General features: G+C 50.0%; 1 protein-coding gene across 3 annotated transcripts in view; it reads right to left on the minus strand.

Annotated features, from left to right (window-relative positions):
• Positions 1-18,613, minus strand: part of VPS16 (VPS16 core subunit of CORVET and HOPS complexes) — a 28,530-nt gene that overhangs the window by 1,628 nt on the left and 8,289 nt on the right. For 2 of the 3 annotated variants that reach the window (XR_002733307.2, XR_002733306.2), the window contains exons 2-24: positions 7,863-7,951; positions 7,518-7,615; positions 7,302-7,430; positions 7,077-7,221; positions 6,807-6,922; positions 6,578-6,700; positions 6,390-6,445; positions 5,966-6,055; positions 5,771-5,865; positions 5,551-5,627; positions 4,966-5,097; positions 4,742-4,869; positions 4,576-4,611; positions 4,273-4,381; positions 3,588-3,722; positions 3,384-3,492; positions 3,209-3,306; positions 3,017-3,124; positions 2,617-2,694; positions 2,355-2,524; positions 2,177-2,273; positions 1,356-1,459; positions 991-1,241 (exon numbers count right to left, since the gene is read on the minus strand). Coding sequence is in view for 1 of the 3 variants with exons in the window: in XM_023220292.2 (XP_023076060.1) it covers positions 1,097-1,241; positions 1,356-1,459; positions 2,177-2,273; positions 2,355-2,524; positions 2,617-2,694; positions 3,017-3,124; positions 3,209-3,306; positions 3,384-3,492; positions 3,588-3,722; positions 4,273-4,381; positions 4,576-4,611; positions 4,742-4,869; positions 4,966-5,097; positions 5,551-5,627; positions 5,771-5,865; positions 5,966-6,055; positions 6,390-6,445; positions 6,578-6,700; positions 6,807-6,922; positions 7,077-7,221; positions 7,302-7,430; positions 7,518-7,615; positions 7,863-7,951 (2,467 nt within the window). In the remaining 2 variants the exon portion in view is untranslated. Of the gene's footprint in view, positions 1-940; positions 1,242-1,355; positions 1,460-2,176; positions 2,274-2,354; positions 2,525-2,616; positions 2,695-3,016; positions 3,125-3,208; positions 3,307-3,383; positions 3,493-3,587; positions 3,723-4,272; positions 4,382-4,575; positions 4,612-4,741; positions 4,870-4,965; positions 5,098-5,550; positions 5,628-5,770; positions 5,866-5,965; positions 6,056-6,389; positions 6,446-6,577; positions 6,701-6,806; positions 6,923-7,076; positions 7,222-7,301; positions 7,431-7,517; positions 7,616-7,862; positions 7,952-18,613 lie in introns of those variants that run through there. The other variant, XM_023220292.2, reaches the window with a different exon arrangement.

Consider the following 18,613-nt stretch of genomic DNA (forward strand, 5'->3'; position numbering starts at 1 on the left):
CTCTCTCTCTCTTTCTAAAAGCATGTTCGGCCCTGGGGGTGTTAAAGAGGGAGAGGCCTGAAGCTCCAGTGAGGCCTGTGCTCCCTCTGGCTGTGGTTTCCTCCTTGTAGATAAAGTGGGGGCAACAAAGGAAAAGGCAATGCCCTCAGTGTTGGGTGGGGCCCTGGGCATGAAGCCAAGGTGCACTGGAGTCCAGATGGAAGGCTAGATAGGGAGAGCAGAGGACCCCGTGGGTGTTCCTACAGATTGTGGGTCTAGTGTTCTTTTTTTGGCAGAATTGAAATCTTCCATCCTCCTTTTCTATTTGGCCCAGAGACAACTTGGAATTGCTCATCATAGTTCAGTGGGCAAGAGTTCCAAAGGCCACCACCCCCTGACCCCTATGGCCCGCAGGCCACACACCTCTCATTAGTCCTCCAGTTGCCACTGCAGTGCAAATTGGGGCCTTGCCTCAGGCTCCCTTCTCACAGAGGGCCCGATTCCAGTTGCAGCTTGCATTTGGCCCTGGGTTTCAAATCTCTGTTTTGCCACATATTTGCTATTATCAAGCTCCCTCATCCTCAATCTCCTTTCTGTAAAGTGGGGTGATGTTACCTCACAGGGCTGTCATGAGGAATAAATGAAGTACAAATGGTAAAAGTGTTTAGCATGATTCTTGCGTGTTTACACGCACACACAGAGAATGCTTTACAGTGTGTTCTTGGTGAACTGGTGCTTAAGTTTTGTGCCTTCTCTCCCTATAATCCTCCTAGGGGCTGGGAGCTAGTGAAAGCTTTCCTTGTTAACTGTGGAGAGGACAGATTTCTTCCAAGTATGGCTGGAGAAGCCCCCACCTCCAGTCCCAATACAATGGAACACATGGAGTTTTGCCGTGGTGCCTGGAGGATCCTGTCTTGAGCTTGTCTTTGCTTAGGCTGGACTGTGTAAGACAAGCACTCTAAAGTGTTCCAACTTTATTTAAAACCAGAGAGCCCTGCTACCATGTCCCACCTCCTCAGCATTGCTCTAGGGGAGGAGCTGGATGAACTATGGCCCTTCTGCCAAGCCCAGGTGCTAGGGGAGGAACCCCTTGCTCGAGATGTACAGGATGGACTCCTCACTTCTTCTGGGCTTGTGCCCTGGCCCGTTGAATCTTGTCAGCTGTGGCCCCATCTGTGGCTCCCGTGCAGTGGGACAATACGAGGCTCAGCTCAGCCTCATTCCGGTGTTCGATGGCCACATCTGCAGCCTGAGCCACATCGCTGTGGTTTGAGCAAGAGAGGAGGTGGTGTCAGGGCTGCTCAAGGGCACAAACCCTGCCTCTCACCAGCCCACAGCTCAGCCACCCAGCACCCACATGCCCTCAGTTGACGCACCCAACAAGAAGCAAAGCCTTGACCTTCTGCTCGGGACCCACACGGGAAGCATACTTCTTGGCTTCATATTTGTTGTGTTGTTTCATGCAGATCTCCACAAAAGGCTTAGGAGGAGAGGAAGCAGGTGGAGGGAGAAGGTAACGCACAGCCCTCCTGTCCTCTCTCTTATGAGCAGAGGCCCAATGGATACCTCGTCCATATATATTTTATATGTATACGCCCATCAGTACACATAATCTCCCAGCCCCCACGCACAGACAGTTGTGATCTCAACATTCTTAGGGCAGAAACCACCTAAACCAAAGCTCTGTCAGAGCCTTGAGACAATTATTTCCACACTTCTGCTCTGCCACCCACAGTTACCCCTTGCAACGGGCGTTCCTGCCACCAGCCCTCACATTTCCTGTGTTCTCCTGTGATTAACATTCTCAAACCTCCCCTCTACACCTCTGAACTACCCACCACAGAAAACAGCCCTCGGTATCTCCACTGCCTCCCATATGCACCCTCCCTGTCCCCTCCTCCACCCTCCTCAAACAGGACTTTCCCTCCAGCACATGGCGCCCCCTGTGGCCCTCCCTGAGGAAAGCAGCTCATTCTCCCTCCCTGTAACATCTGCAGGCAAACTTGGACCCATCCTCCTATACACCCAACACAGTGGATGGTGCCTGCCCACGAATGTGTATACAGGAAGCACTCGCTAACTATGCGGGCAGCTGAACAGGAGCATGAATGGGCCATCCTACCTGTCTCCCTGCCTAGCTCTCTCCCCCGAAGACTACCCTCACTGGAAGTGGGCTGGAGAGAGGACCCTGCCTCACCAGGTAGCCAATGGGTGATTTCTTGCTCTTGGAAAACTTCTCTAGCTCTTCCCAGTCCTCCAAATCTGCCAGGGCAGTCAGCTTCAGCCACCAGAGCCTGCAGGAAAGCTGGGCTTGGAGGTGTTGCAGGAGAGGCAGGTGGTCTTGGGACCCACATGCAGCCTGGGCCCTCACCTACCTCTTGTCAGGGATGCGGAAGTCACGTGCCAGCTGCTCTGCACGCTTGTTGTGACCGCCAAGAATGAGGGTGGTAACCGTGTCATGTAGAGACAGGTCTAGGAACTGGCCCCCCAGCTCGTCTTCTAGGCGCCGCTGCAGCCGTAGGAGTCGCATTTGATCCTCTGTAGCCTGGGAACCCGGATAATGAGGCATGATGGGGATGAGGGACCAGGAGGGAAGACCAGGAGAGGAGAAAGCTCTTAGAACAAGATGGGCCAAACCTTGGCTGCAAACTCATTCTTGGCTTTGTAGAAGGCATCGGCGGCTGTTTGCAGAGCTGCTACTCGCCCCTCAATACGCTACAAAGACAAGAAAGAAGGCCTGAACTCACAGCATGCAAGACCCCAGCCCTCCTACCCAGGCTACAGTCTTCTTCCCAATCCCTGCGCCCAGGGTCGCCAGGGTCAGCCTTCCCCGCTAGGTGCACCACTCTGATGTCCTAGAGGCATGGCTAGCTCCTCTGACACTAACGCCCATCCTGGCCTCACGTCAGACTCTCCCTCACAGTGAGGACCAGATGCGGTGTGCACCCAACACGAAGGCCTAGATTCCTGAAGGAACCAGACCAACAGCCCCAGCCCACAGGCCCCACACGCCCCACATGCCCCATGGACCTCAGACCTCTTCTGCAGCATAGCTGGCTCGGATGTGGAAGCTGCCCAATTCCTGGTGATTGTCATCCTGATTGTAAAGGTCCTTCAGCGTCTCTAGCTCCTGATGCTTACAGAACTGGGGCCACAGGCAGGCAATCAGTCAGCAAGGCCAACTCAAGTGCTCAGAAGGCTCCACCACAACCCTGCCCACTACACACACCTGTCGGTACAAACTCAGGGCCATGGGCTGATTTCGAAGGGTCATGAAAAAATCTCCTCGGTTCAGCTCATTCTTCAGGTGCAGCAACACCGTGAACACTGCAGAAGAATAAGGTGGGGTGGGAACTCCAGCCAGGCTCCCACTCAGCCCAGGGACCCCCCAGCCTTGCCCTCACCCAGATCAGTGTCCCCGCTCTCAATGGCCTTGCTTAGTGCCAGTTTGCTCCTCTTCATCTTTAGGAGAAGCGGTACCTGCTCCCCTGAGCGTGGCTCATACTCCAGCAGCTGTGAGGTGAGAAGGAAGGCACAAAGAGAAAGAGCTGGCGTGGGGGCCCTGAACAACCACATCAGAGTGTCTGTGGAGGGCTGGGCACCCACACCTTGATGGCCAGCTCTGTGCGGCCACAGCCATAGGCTCGTGCAGCAATATCGGAGTAAGAGACACCAGGCGTGTCCCCCAGCTTCTGGTTAATGGCTCGAGCCACATCCTCATCTGAGACATCCTTCTGTTGAACCTGCAAGGGATGCGGGGTGTCACAAACATCTGGATGCTATTCCTCACTCTCCACTCCTGCAAGCCCTTAGGACCCAGCCCTTCAGTTCCCTTCCTCCCTTCTCCCTCCCTCCCTCCCTTCCTTCTTTCTTTCTCTCTCTCTCTGTATCTCTCTCGCTCTTTCTTTTTTGAGACAGAGTCTTGCTCTGTCGCCCAGGCTGGAGTGCAGCAGTGCAATCTCAGCTCACTGCAACTTCCACCTCCCAGGTGGAAGTGATTCTCCTGCCTCAGCCTCCCAGGTAGCTGGGATTACAGGCATGCGCCATGACGTCTGGCTAATTTTTATATTTTTAGTAGAGATTTTGTAATTTTTGTATTCTTAGTTTCACCATTTTGGCCAGACTCGTCTTGAACGCCTGACCTCAGGTGATTTGCCCGCCTTGGCCTCCCAAAGTGTTGGGATTACAGGCATGAGCCACTGTGCCTGGCCCAGTTCTACACTTTCTATTTCCTCCACCTCACCAGGGCCTGGAATCCCCTAAATGCCCTTGGACCCCATCCCACATCCTTGCCTTGTAGCAGGCCCAGTGGGCCAGGATCCTGCTGACGCCCTGTACTTCAGGAAGGCGCAAGTACTCGCATATCTGGATGGCCAGGGGGTAAAGCCTCCGCAACACAAGCCTGGTAGACCCGGTGGGTAAAGGATACAAGGAATGAGGTGGAGGAGAAAGAGGGAGCAGAGTGGCCTCAGCCTGCACGTCAGGCCTCCCACATCCTAGAGAGATAGGTCAGGAGCAGTAAACATAAGACCCCACCCAAGACTATAATGCCCACCCCCTGACAGCTCCCTCACTGCACCCTTGGGCTCACCCTACCTGTCCAGCAGCACCTGGATGGTGAGTTGCTTGTATCTTTATTTTCCTTGGTTAAGGATCCAGCTGGAGAATAAGCCCTGCTTGCCAAGTACCTGCAGACTGCATCTCCAGCCCCTTCCCCTGCCACCCCCGGCTGTAGGTACCCTTCTGGCATGCACAGGGATACTGGCTATAGGTGAGTGGGATCCCAATGTGATAGTCCCGAACAGCATTGAGCACACGCAGGTCCTGACACATGTGCACGAAGCTGTCGGGTGGAAATCTGTCCAGGAAACACTTTCCGAAGGAGGCAGCCTGAGAAGAGCCAGAGGGCAATAGGAGAGAGCTTCCCTGCTACCCGTCCCACCCCCTCCCAGCCCCACCCTCTCCAGCCCGGCCATCCAGGCCAACCCTGAGCAGACTCTTCTGCATGTCTGGCTGGTGCTCGTGTCCTGCAGCCTCAATGCACTGCTGCACAGCCTGGGTCAGCTGGCCCAGCTCCTGGATCTCCCGCAGGTACTCGTCCGCCTTCTGGCTCTCTTTCTGGTGGGGAGGAGTCCAGAGCCAGGGCATCATGACAGAGAAAACTCCCACATCTGGCCACTAACCATTCTGGGTTGTGGTTCAAATAAACTGGTTTGGAGGGGCTGCACAGGCTGGAGCCCCAACTCCCTCAGCCCACTCAGTCCACCTGAGGTGCCCACAGACATCATCCCGTATCAGCCCACAACTGCCTTTGGGGGTCCTTGAGAACTCCTCCCAGTAGTAACCCAGACTGGGTGGGGATGGTGGGGATGTCCTGCCCGTCCCTATCACACCACATGGAGGACACAGTGTCTCTTCAATCTACCTGAGCCAGCCCTCCCCAGCCCAGACCAGGGTCCTGCCTGGACCCCTCTCTTGACAGGTGGCACCTGGCTATGCTCACACATGCCCACGCAGGGGCAGGGGCAGGAGGAACCATCCTGGGACTGGGAGAGAAGCCCAGGGCTTTACCTCATACTCCTTCTGAGCCTCCAGGAGCAGCGCCCCGGGGGCCATTGAGGCAATTTTGAAGATCTCCTCACTGGCCACTGGGGAAAGGAGTTGGTGAGTGAGGGAGAAAGGCAGGGAAACCCTCAGCCCTGCCTCAACACCCTATTCCTGCTCTGCGGCACTGGCCCAGGACAGCTGGGGTGCCGAGGAGTCCCCGCCTTGGGTTACGTGAAGGCCCCACCTGGAACCTCATGCAGGAACTCGTGGGTGCTGCGGGAGAAGATGCGGACCCCATCAAGCTCAGGCACCAGGTAGGAGTCCTCGTCCAGCACAAACCTGAGCTTGGTTAAGGCTCCTAAGATCACCTATAGATGGGACGGGGCAGGTGAACCCTTCTCTCCCCACCCTCCACACACAGGCAGCCCTCCAAGGATACTGGATGCTCTCGGATGCATCGCCCACCACCATCAGCCGCCTCTCCCAGGCCACCACCACGGCCCTCTCCTTGCTACGAGGACGGCTGCACCTGTGAACAGCACACATACACCGGCTAGACACCGTCCCACCGCCATGTCTCCCACATGGCTGCTCACAACCCTCTGTCTCGGGACAGCCTGTATACACTTGCATCCCTGACTGTACACCGACCGCTCCACTTCCCTCTTATCCCTGCGCCCTCAGCTCGAGGCAGCTGTGGCCCACAGAGGACAATGGTTTCCTTCAAGTGTGCACTGGCAGAGAAGGTAAGATCCAAGCTCCACTAGGCTTGGCCAGTAGACATGACCAATCAAGGAACTGACTGTCCCAGGAAGCAAGCTATGTCTCACCCGCACCCCCAGCAATAACACCCCCATCCTCACCAGACCATCTGCTTTGGAGGTGCCCGGATGTTGCAGTTGAACTCACATAGCTTCTCCTGAAATGGTGTGGGCAATGTCATGGCCCTGTCCCAGTAGTCACCATTTTAGTCGAAAAGCCCACCCACATCTCCAAAAGATCTTGTACCCTGGACAAGGCACAGTACCCCTGTGTTGCCCCAGGATCACACCTTGAGTGATGCCGTTCCCATCCAGATGTAGCCTGTGTCTGTGAAGAGTGCCAGGTGTCGGTAGGTGAAGGAAACAGCCATCTGTAGGAAGCTGCTTACTCCTGGGGCCAGGCCAGGGGGCGTCTGAGGCAGAGCCAGGGTAGGGGTGGGACAGATATATACTGACTTTTCAGAGCCTTCCTGTTGCCTAACCCAGCCCCTCCACTTCATTCCCACTCAGGACCCTCACCACTGCGGAGCAGGCTGCATGGTCCAAAAGATAAAGATCGGGCCCCACAGCCAGAAGAATGTGTGCCACTCGGTCCTGGCACAGCGCAGTCCAGCAGGAGGGTGCACTTTGCAGACCTATGTCCAGGGAAAAGGACAGTGTTAGGGTGACCAAGGCTCACAGTTTCTGCTTCTATGGGTCTTCAGCCACGGCTTCTGCTTTTACGGGTCTCACAGGCTAGAGGCACATCTGTGGGTACTGCTTGGCTATCTCAGCGGTGTCAGGGCTTACCTGGCACCTCTGGCATCCGGCGGAGTTTGAGGTCACCCACATTGGCACTGAGGGTGAAGCGGTGGGCCCCTGTGAGGATGGCCACTCCAGAACCAAACTCAGTGTGAAAGATCCGGGCATCCAGAACCCGGTTCTGGAGCACTTCCTGAGGAGAGGGGCCATGGGGTAAGGGAGCCACAGGGTCATAAACTCTACCCCGCTTCCCCAGCCCTCTGTGACCCCTACATTGCCCATGCTGAAGTGTCTCCGGAAGTCACCATGAAGCCCGTAAACCAGTACAGCACCATCTTCCTGCACACAGAGCAGCTCCTCCTCAGCTGACCAGCCCAGGGACACCACAGGTCCACTCTTCCACTGCAGGGGAGAGAGGTTCCTGAGGCTGTCCTCAGATGAGGAAACCCTGTCCAGCCCCAAGCCCCAGGGACCATCAGAAGTGCTCACCAGCAGGCTGGCCAGGGGCATGCCGGAAGCAGAGTATATATCGAGCACTGGCCTCACACTGGCAGCTTTCTCCTTCCGCCAGGGGTTCCTCAGCAGTGCTGCAGTTTGAGAAGAGACCTTCTGTCCTAGCCCCCCAGGCCCACCCCATGTGAAGTAGGCCTCACCTCCTGGCTCCCCAGGCCCACCCCCATGTGAAGCAGGCCTATAAAAACCAGAAGTAAAAGCATCTCAGCAGGGTGAGTAGGGGGTGGCAATAAGAACAACCTGACAGCAAGGACCCAGGAGTCAATGACCTTGAGTTCATTCCAGGGTCCCAGAGCAGATGGTAGTGGAGGGGCAACATACCAATGGGGCCCCCATAGGGTGCAGCAGCCACCAGGCAATCTCTGAGTTCCTCCTTCAGGTCCCAGTCCATGCTGTACAGCTCATATTTCCTGCCCACACAGAGATGAGCAGAAATTAGCCTCATTACCCTGCATCCGGATGGAATGAACCCCAGAGGAATTCCTAAAGCCTCCATTTGTCTTCCACAAGGCCATAGAGGAAGTCTCCACCCCCTACCCCCAGAGACAGGGAGGAGGGTGATGACCAGAGAGTTGGGTGAACTGACCACATGCATGCCTAGGGACAGCAGGCGAGGGAGCAGAGGGTGTTGGCAGGGAAGGATGTGGTTCTTGGGGCAAGTGTCCAAGGATGGCAGGAGCTCTTGAGCCAGGCAGGCTGTGTGGCCAACATCCAAGGCACAAACTGAGATAGAACTAAGGTGAAGTGGCTGGCTCAGGCCAGCTTTAGCAGGAAATGAGACTCAGAAAGGGTCTCTCAGAGAAGAAAGCCTTTCTTCTATTTCTAGTTATTTTTTGAGAGAGGGTCTTGCTGTGTTGCTCAGGCTGAGGTGCAGTGTCACAATCATGGCTCTTTGCAGCTTCGACCTCCCAGGCTCAAGTGATCCTCCCATCTCAGCCTCCTGGGTAGCTGGAACTCCAGGGTGCACTACCACACCTGGCTAATGTTTGTATTTTTTGTAGAGATGGATTCTCCCCATGTTGCCCAAGCTGGTCTCAAACTCCTGGGCTCAAGGAATCCTCCTACCCTGGCCTCCAAAGTGCTAGTATTACAAATGTGAGATGCAGTGCCTGGCCTATTTCTGGTTCTTAATGAATCAGGGTGTGGGCTTTATACCCAGGGATTCAGCTCTATGCTTATTGACGACGAACTTAGTTTTAGAGGTACTGAGTTAGCAGTGCCTGAAAGAAATCCAAGAGGAGCTTTTCAGTGAGATGGTGCTGGGAGGAGTCCTGGATTGGGGATGTTAATCTGCCAATGCTTGGCTTATGGGAGGCAACCAAATCACAAATCACAACGAGGCATGAGACGACTGCCATGTGAAATGCTCATGGATCACCGAGTGTGTGCTGTATGGGAAGTCAGAGTAGGGAGCTTGAGGCACGTCATCATACCTCAAGAGCGGGGGACAAGGGGTAGCAAAAGGGACAAAGAAGGAGTGGGCACTATTCCAGGGTGCCAAGAGAAGACGGTGTTTAAGAAGGGCATTTCAGCCAGCATCATTTCAGGGACCTTCTCATTAATGATCAGGAATATGCCCACCATTACCTACTATTTGACATCCTTGTTGTGGTTCTAGGCAACATAATTTAAGAAAAAATAAAGAGATGTTTGTATTTTGACGAACAAGCAGAGTTGTTTCTATTTGCAAATAATGTGATTATCTACTTAGAAAATCCAAAGTAAGGGGTGCGGTGGCTAATACCTGTAATCTGAGCACTTTAGGGGGCCAAAGCGGGCAGATTGCTTGAGCTCAGCGGACCGAGACCAGCCTGGGCAACAAGGAGAAACCCTGTCTTTACAAAAAATACAAAAATTAGCTGCATGTGATGGTGCATGCCTGTAGTTACAAGTAGCATGCCAGCTACTTGGGGGGCTGAGGCAGGAGGATCGCTTGAACACAGGAGGTTGAGGCTGCAGTGAGCCAAGATAGTATCACTGCACTCCAGCCTGGGTGACAAAGTGAGACCCTGTCTCAAAAAAGAAAAAAACAAACAAACCCAAAGCAGTCTAGGGAGCAATGAATACGAGACTCTCACAGAGGGCGTAGGGTGATCAACAAAAATCAATATATTTTCTACACCCAGAAATTTTCATACCATAACAAGAATCGATTGGAAATACAACTTTTCGAGGTGAGGTGGGCAGATCACTTGAGGTCAGGAGTATGAGACCAGCCTAACCAACACGGTGAAACCCTGTCTTTACTAAAAATACAAAAATTAGCTAGGCATGGTGGCGGGCACCTGTAATCCCAGCTACTCGGGAGGCTGAGGCAGGAGAATTGCTTGAGCCCAGGAGGCAGAGGTTGCAGTGAGCCAGGATCATGCCACTGCACTCCAGCCTGGGCAGCAACTCCATCTCAACAAATAAATAAACAAATAAATAAAATAAAAATAAAAATGCAAAAATTAGCTGGGCGTGGTCGTGGGTACCTCTAATCCCAGCTACTCAGAAGGCTAAGGCAGGAGAATCACTTGAACCAAGGAGGCAGAGGTTGCAGTGAGCCAAGATTGCGCCACTGCACGCCAGCTGCCTGGGTGACAGAGTGACTCCATCTCAAAAAAAAAAACAGAAATGGCCGGGCGCGGTGGCTCATGCCTGCAATCCCAGCACTTTGGGAGGCCAAAGCAGGTGGATCATGAGGTCAGGAGATCGAGACCATCCTGGCTAACAAGGTGAAACCCCATCTCTACTAAAAATATTTTTTAAAAATTAGCTGGGCGTGGTGGCGGGCGTCTGTAGTCCCAGCTACTCAGGAGGTTGAGGCAGGAGAATGGCGTGAACCCTGGGAGGCGGAGCTTGCAGTGAGCCGAGACTGCGCCACTGCACTCCAGTCTGGGCGACAGAGCAAGACTCCGTCTCAAAAAAAAAAAAAAAAAAAAGAAAGAAATAAATACAACTTTTAAAAGATCCTAATAATTATGGCAATAAAACTATAAAATATCAAATAATAAATCTAATGAAAAATTTTACAAAATCAAGTATTTTCCAAGGATATAAAAGACATGCAGCAATATCCAAAATAATCTATAAATGTACAGGAATTCCAATAAACACCTTCTGCCAATTATCTGGCCAATGGAGGGGTAATGCACAAACTGATTCTGAAGTTCATATAGGGCAGTGGCTCATGCCTATAATCTCAGCACTTTCGGAGGCCGAGGTGGGAAGATCACCTGAGGTCAGGAGTTTGAGACCAGCGTGGCCAACATGGTAAAACCCTCTCTCTACTAAAAATACAAAATTAGCCAGGCATGGTGGCGCATGCCTGTAATCCCAGCTAGTCAGGAGGCTGAGGCATGAGAATCGCTTGAACCTGGGAGGCGGGGGTTGCAGTGAGCCAAGATTGTGCCACTGCACCCCAACTTGGGCGACTGAGGGAGACTCCGTCTCAAAAAAAGAAAAAAGAAAAAAAAAGTTCATACAGGGGCAAAAAGGTCATCTGAAAGATGAAATACCACAAAATATTTAAGAATATTTTGAAAATATGAGAACAGATGTATACCAGATATCACACACTATATAAAATTAATTAAAACTATTATTTTGGCACAGGAATGTGCAAATAGATAAATGGAAGAGGATGGAGTCTAGCAAAAGATCTCAGAATTGAGCAAATAATAAAGACGGCATTTCAAATTGGTACCTGAAATTTGAAATTGATACCTGAAATAAGACAATGGGCCATACAGGAAGAACCACAATAAATGCTATTTCATTATTTTACTTCTGTGTTAATATATAGATAAACGCTCAAGAGACTTCCATACTAAACCAGAGACAGTGATTACCTTTGGGGAGGGTGGTAGATGGGGTAGACACCTGCAGAGCTGTCCGTTTTTATATTACAAGCATACATCATTTTGTTTTATTGCACTTTGCTTTATTGCACTTTGCAGTTATTGCATTTTTACGAATTGAAGGTTTGTGGCAACACTGAGTCAAGCAAATCTATCAGCGTCATTTTTCCAACAGCATGTGCTCACTTCATGTCTCTGTGCCACAATTTGGTAATTCTCGCAATATTCTGAACTTTTTCATTATTATTATATCTGATAAGGTGATCTGCAATCAGTGATGTTACTACTATTAATTGTTTTGGGGTGCCACAAACAATGCCCATACATGATGGTGAGCTTAATGGATAAATGTTGTACGTGTTTTGACTGCTCCACCAATGAGTTGCTCCCCATCGTCTCTCTCTCTCTCCAGGCCTTCCTATTCTCTGAGACACACAGTGTGGAAATTAGGCTAATTAAAAACCCTCTCACTGTTCAAGTGAAAGAAGAGTGGCAAATCTCTCACTTTAAATCAAAAGCTAGAAATGACTAACCTTAGTGAGGAAGGCATGTGGAAAGCCAAGACAGGCCAAAAGCCAGTCCTCGTGTGCCAGTTAGCCAAGTTGTGAATGTAAAGCAAAAGTTCTTGAAGGAAATTAAAAGTGCTACTCCAGTGAACACAGGAATGATAAAGAAAGTAAAGTAGCCTTATTACTGGTAAGGAGAAAGTTTTGGTGAACTATGTATAAGATCACAACATTCCCTTAAGTCAAAGCCTAATCCAGAGCAAAGCCCTAACTCTTAAATTCTATAAAGGCTGAGAGAGGTGAGGAAGCTGCAGAAGTTTGAAACTAGCAGAGGTTTGTTCATGAGGTTTTAGGGAAGAAACCATCTCTATAATATAAAAGCACAAGGTAAAGCAGCAAGTGCTGACATAGAAGCTGCAGCAAGTTATCCAGAAGATCTAGTAAAGATCATTGACAAAGGTGGTTGGCTAAACAACAGATTTTCAGTGTAGATAAAACAGTGTTATATTGGAAGAAGATGCCATCTAGATCTTTCATAGCTAGAAAGAAGTCAACACCTGGCTTCAAAGCGTATGAGGACAGGGCTGACTCTCTTGTTGGGGCCTAACGTAGCTAATGAGTTTAAGTTGAGACCAATGCTCATTTTACCATTCTGGAAATCCTAGAACCCTTAAGGATTATGCTAAATCTACTCTACCTGTGCTCTAGAAATGGGATAACAAAGCCTAGATGACAGCACATTGTTTACAGCATGGTTTACTAAACGTTTTAAGCCCACTGTTGAGACCCACTGCTCAAAAAAAAAGATTCCTTTAAAAACATTACTGCTCATTGGCCAGGCATGGTGGCTCACGCCTGTAATCCCAGCACTTTTGGGAGGCCAAGGCAGGCAGATCACAAGGTCAGAAGTTGAGACCAACCTGGCCAATATGGTGAAACCCCATCTCTACTAAAAATACAAAAATTAGCCGGGCATGGTGGCAAGCACCTGTGGTCCCAGCTGCTCAGGAGGCTGAGGCAGAGGAGTCGCTTGAACCCAGGAGGCGGAGGTTGCGGTGAGCCGAGATTACACCACTGCACTCCAGCCTGGGTGACAGAGAAAGACTCCGACTCAAAAAAAAAAAAAAAAAAAAAAATTACTGCTCATTGACAGCATATCTGGTCTCCCAAAAACTCTGATGGAGATGTACAAGGAGATTAATGTTGTCTTTATGCCTTCTAACACAACATCCATTGTGCAGCTCATGGATCAAGGAAAGAGTGATTTCAATGTTCTTTTCCTTTTTTTTTTTTTTTTTTTTTTGAGATGGAGTCTCACTCTGTTGCCCAGGCTGGAGTGCAGTGGCGTAATCTCAGCTCAAGACAACCTCCACCTCCCAGGTTCAAGCAATTATCCTGCCTCAGCCTCCTGAGTAGCTGGAACTATAGGCATGCGCCACCACGCCCGGCTAATTTTTCTATTTTTTTAGCAGAGACAGGGTTTCACCGTGTTGGCCAGGCGGGTCTCGAACTCCTGACCTCAAGTGATTCACCCACCTCGGCCTCCCAAAGTGTTGGGATTACAGATGTGAGCTGCCACGCCCGGCCTCAATTTTCAAGTCATATAAGAAATACATTTTTTTCTTTCTCTCTTTTTTTTTTTTTTTTTTTTTTTAAAGAAAGACATTGTCTTGCTCTGTTGCCCATGATGGAGTGCAGTGATGTGATCATGGCTCACTGTAGCCTTGAAGCCTCAAACTTCTGGGCTCAAGTGATCCTCCAGCCTCAGCCTCCTGAGGAGCTGGGACTACTGGCGCATGCTAGTGCACCTGGCTAAAAAAATTGTGTGTGTGTGTGTAGAGACGGGGACTCACTCTGTTGACAGGCCGGTCTTGAAATCCTGGCCTCAAGTGATTCTTATACCTTGGCCTCCCAAAGTGCTGGCATTACAGGTGTGCACCACTGTGCTCAGCCTAAAAACACATTTTACAAGGCTATAGCTGCCATAGCTAGTAATTCCTCTGATGGATCTGGACAAAGTAAATCGAAAGCCTAGAAAGGTTTTCAGTGGTGCAATCTCGGCTGGAAAGGAGTCACCATTCTAGATGCCATTAAGAACACTTATGATTGATTCATGGTTGGGCATGGTGGCTCATGCCTGTAATCCCAGCATTTTGGGAGGCTGAGGCAGGCAGATCGCCTGAGGTCAGGAGTTCAAGACCAGCCTGGTCAACATGGTGAAATCCTGTCTCTACTAAAAATACATAAATTAGCCAGGTGTGGTGGCGGGTGCCTGTAATCCCAGCTACTCAGGAGAATCACTTGAACCCAGGAGGTGGTGAGCCGAGATCATGCTACTGCACTCCAGCCTGGGCGACAGAATGAGACTTCGTCTAAAAAAAAAAAAAAAACCAACACTTATGATTCATGAGAGGAGGTCAAAATATCAACATTAACAGGAGTTTGGAAGAAGTTGATTCCAATCCTCATGGATGACTTTGAGGGGTTCAAGGCTTCAGTAGAAGAAGTCTCTGCAAATGTGGTGGAAATAGCAAGAGAATCAGAATTAGAAGTGGAGCCTGAAGATGTGACTGAAATGCTTCAATCTCAGCACTTGAACAAAAAAGGATTTGCTTCTTATGGATGAGCAAAGAAAGTAGTTTTTTGTTGTTGTTGTTGTTTGTTTGTTTGTTTTGAGACAGAGTCTTGCTCTGTCACCCAGGCTGGAGTGCAGTGGCATGATCTCAGCTCACTGCAATCTCTGTCTCCCAGGTTCAAGCAATTCTCCTGCCTAGGCCTCCTGTAGCTGGGATGACAGGCACCCACCACCACACCCAGCTAATTTTTGTGTTTTTAGTAGAGACAGGGTTTCACCATTTTGGCCAGGCTGGTTTTGAACTCCTGGCCTCAAGTGCTCTGCCCACCTTGGCCTCCCAAAGTGCTGGGACTATAGGTATGAGCCACCATGCCCAGCTGAAAGTGGTTTCTCAAGATGGTATCTACTACTAAGAACATTGTTGAAACGATAACAAAGGATTCAGAGTATTACACATACTTAGTTAATAAAGCAGTGGCGTGGTTTGAAAGGATTAACTCCAATTTTGAAAGTTCTACTGTGGATAAAATGCTACCAGACAGCATTGCATGCTACTACGAAACCTTTCATGAAAGGAAGAGCCCACTGATGTGGCAACTTCATTGTTGTTTTAAGAAATTATGATGGCCATCCTAACCTTCAGCAACCACAACTCAGATTAGTTAGTAGCCAACACCATTGAGGCAAGACCCTCTACCAGCAAAAATACTACACGTTGCTTAAGACTCTGATTATCACTAGCATATTTTAGCAATAAAGTGTTTTTAAGTTACGTACATTTGTTTAGATATAACACTATTGCACACCTAATATACTACAGCATACTGTAAACATAAAACTTCATATGGACTGAGAAACCAAAAAAATTCATGTGACGTGTTTTGCAATATTCATCTTATTGTTGTGGTCTGGAACTGAACCTGTAATATCTCCAAAGTATGTCTGTATATACTTTGGCATTATTCGAATTTACAACCCATATGCATTTCTTTTGACATTCTATAACTAAAAATCATTGGGTGAAAAAACATCTGATAGGAAAACAGACACTCATACAAATCTAGCATGCCAGTTATCAACGCGTTCTCAGCTCCAAATTCATCCTGTAACACATCTTCTGTGGTAATGGTCAGCATTCCTTTAAGTATTTCTCCTATTTTACAGTGAGCACGTTAAGCTTTCTCAGCAGAGGGCGCTGGAAGGACACTGCACTAGGAAGGGGCCCTCCTGTGCTTCCAGTGGTGGCCGTCAGCCAGCAGTCAGGGTGTGAGAACATCTAGCACTGCTCTGCCCCAGCCATGCATCCGCAAAGCATGGTCCCTCAGCAACAACGCAGCCCTTTCCGGATCACCTTCTCAAGCTCTCTCGACAGACGCTGCACTCCAGGCTTCCTGCCCACACCAGGTCCCCACTTTCTCTCTATACAGAGATGTCTGGCCACTGGTTGCATCCTGCTTGTACACTAGTGTTTCGACCAACATCCTCTGCACCTGTACGCCCAGCCACTGGCTGTGGCTTGCCATATACATATATATATATATATATATTTTTTTTTTTTAGATGGATTCTCGCTCTGTTGCCCAGGCTGGAGTGCAGTGGCGCGATCTCAGCTACTGCAAGCTCCGCCCGGTTTGCGCCATTCTCCTGCCTCAGCCTCCTGAGTAGCTGGGACTACAGGCACCTGCCACCACACCCGGCTAATTTTTAGTAGAGACAGGGTTTCACCGTATTAGCCAGGATGGTCTTGATTTCCTGACCTTGTGATCTGCCCGCCTCAGCTTCCAAAAGGGCTGGAATTATAGGCGTGAGTCACCAAGCCTGGCCTGTTTTGTTTTGTTTTGTGAGATGGAGTTTCGCTCTTGTCCCCCAGGCTGAAGTGCAATGGTGCAATACCAGCTCACTGCAATCTCTGCCTCCTGGGTTCAAGCGATTCTCCTGCCTCAGCCTCCCAAGTAGCTGGGATTACAGGCATGCGCCACCATGCCCAGCTAATTTTGTAGTTTTAGTAGAGATGTGGTTTCACCACTTTGGACAGGCTGGTCTCAAACTGATATTTTTAGTAGGGACGGGGTTTCTCCACGTTGGTCAGGCTGATCTCGAACCTCCAACCTCAGGTGATCTGCCCACCTCTGCCTTCCAAAGTACTAGGATTACAGGCACGAGCCACCGTGCCTGGCCTGGTTTGCCATATTGACACTGTGTGTTGCAGGCCTCCTGCCTGCAACAGCACTCCCATTCACACTGCACACCCAACACTCCAGGCTAAGAGTTGCAGCTTGCCTACGTCTTCATATCCCTTGTGGCCCCAGAGGGTTGCTTCTTGCTTGTCTGATATTATAGACCAGCTCTAACCTGGGCAAACCAACTTCTCTGCCATCCAGTGTGCTGCAACTGTATTTTTCCAGTGAGGTCTGAACCCTAGCCTGAAGACAGGCTCCCTCTTCCAAGTTTGTCATTCCTTGGGTACTCTTCCTTGGCCCTAGGCTATCACAAAATTTTCTTATATCTCATACTCTTTTTCTTTCTTTTTTTTTTTTTTTGAGACAGTCTTACTCTATCCCCTGGCTACAGAGCAGTGGTATGATCAGTTCAATGTAGCCATGACCTCCCAGGGCTCAGGTGACTCTCCCACCTCAGCCTCCTGAGTAGCTGGGACTACAGGTGTGCACCACCATGCCCAGCTAAGATTTTTTTTTTTTTTTTTTTTTGTAGAGATGGAGTTTCACCATGTTGCCCAGGCTGGTCTCAAACTCCTGGACTTGTGTGATCTGCCTGCCACGGCCTCCCAAAGTATTGGGATTACAGGCATGAGCCACCGTGTACAGCCACATCATATACTCCTTTATCACAGTTAAATAATTTATTTTTCTTTTCTTTGGAGACGGCGTCTTGCTCTGTCGCCAGGCTGGAGTGCAGTGGCACAATCTCGGCTCACTGAAACCTCTGCCTCCCAGGTTCAAGCGATTATCCTGCCTCAGCCTCCCAAGTAGCTGGGACTACAGGTGTGCACCACCACACCCAGATAATTTTCATATTTTTAGTAGAGATGGGGTCTCACCATGTTGGCTAGGATGGTCTCAATTTCTCAACCTCATGATCCACTCGCCTCAGCCTCCCAAAGTGCTGGGATTACAGGCATGAGCCACTGCACCCAGCCTTTTTGTTTTGTTTTTTTGAGACAGAGTTTTGCTCTTGTTGCCCAGGCTGGAGTGCAGTGGCGTGATCGGGGATCACTGCAACCTCTGCCTCCGAGGTTCAAGGAATTTTCCTGCCTCATCCTCCCAAGTAGCTGGGATTACAGGCGCCCGCCACCACATCTGGCTAATTTTTTGTATTTTTAGTAGAGATGGGGTTTCACCATGTTGGCCAGGCTGGTCTCAAACTCCTGACCTCAGCTGACCCGCCAGCATTGGTATCCCAAGGTGTTGGGATTACAGGAGTGAGCCACCACACCAGGCCAATAATTCTTTATATTAAACTTCCCACATTAAGTCTTCTGACTGGACCCAGACTGGTACAGATGTAGTATAGCGGGAATAGTCCCAGAAGATAGACCCCTTAAAGATGGGATTTGGGAACTGGCTTGGTGTTGAGCTCTTTGTCAATGGAAAACTGATGCTATAACCCATTGTATGCACCTGCATCACAATTCATCAAGCCTGCAGTTTACTGTGGTGAAACAGTAACTGAAACATGTGCTGTGGGAGTGACTTCTATATTTGCCAGTGTGGCAGTAATGGTGACTTTACAGATGGTGGCATGGGATGGATTATTTTGAGTGCACTTGAACATTTACAAAGAGAGTGATCTGAGGTCTGTTAACATTCAGCTTGAGTCATGTTCTGAGAGGCAGAAGGCTTCTCTAACAGTCCCCCCAAAAAAATCTTATTTCAGCCGGGTGCAGTAGCTCACATCTGTAATCCCAGCATTTTGGGAGGCAGAGGCGGGCAGATCACCTGAAGTCAGAAGTTCAAGACCAGCCTGACCAACATGGCGAAACCCCGTCTCTACTAAAAATACAAAATTAGCTGGGCGTGGTGGCGGGTGCCTGTAATCCCAGCTACTCAGGAGGCTGACACAAGAGAATGCTTGAACTCAGGAGGTGGAGGTCGCAGTGAGCCAAAATCGTGCCATTGCACTCTAGCCTGG

This window comes from Piliocolobus tephrosceles, chromosome 20 (genome assembly GCF_002776525.5).
Source record: "Piliocolobus tephrosceles isolate RC106 chromosome 20, ASM277652v3, whole genome shotgun sequence".
NCBI classification, from domain to species: Eukaryota; Metazoa; Chordata; class Mammalia; order Primates; family Cercopithecidae; genus Piliocolobus; species Piliocolobus tephrosceles.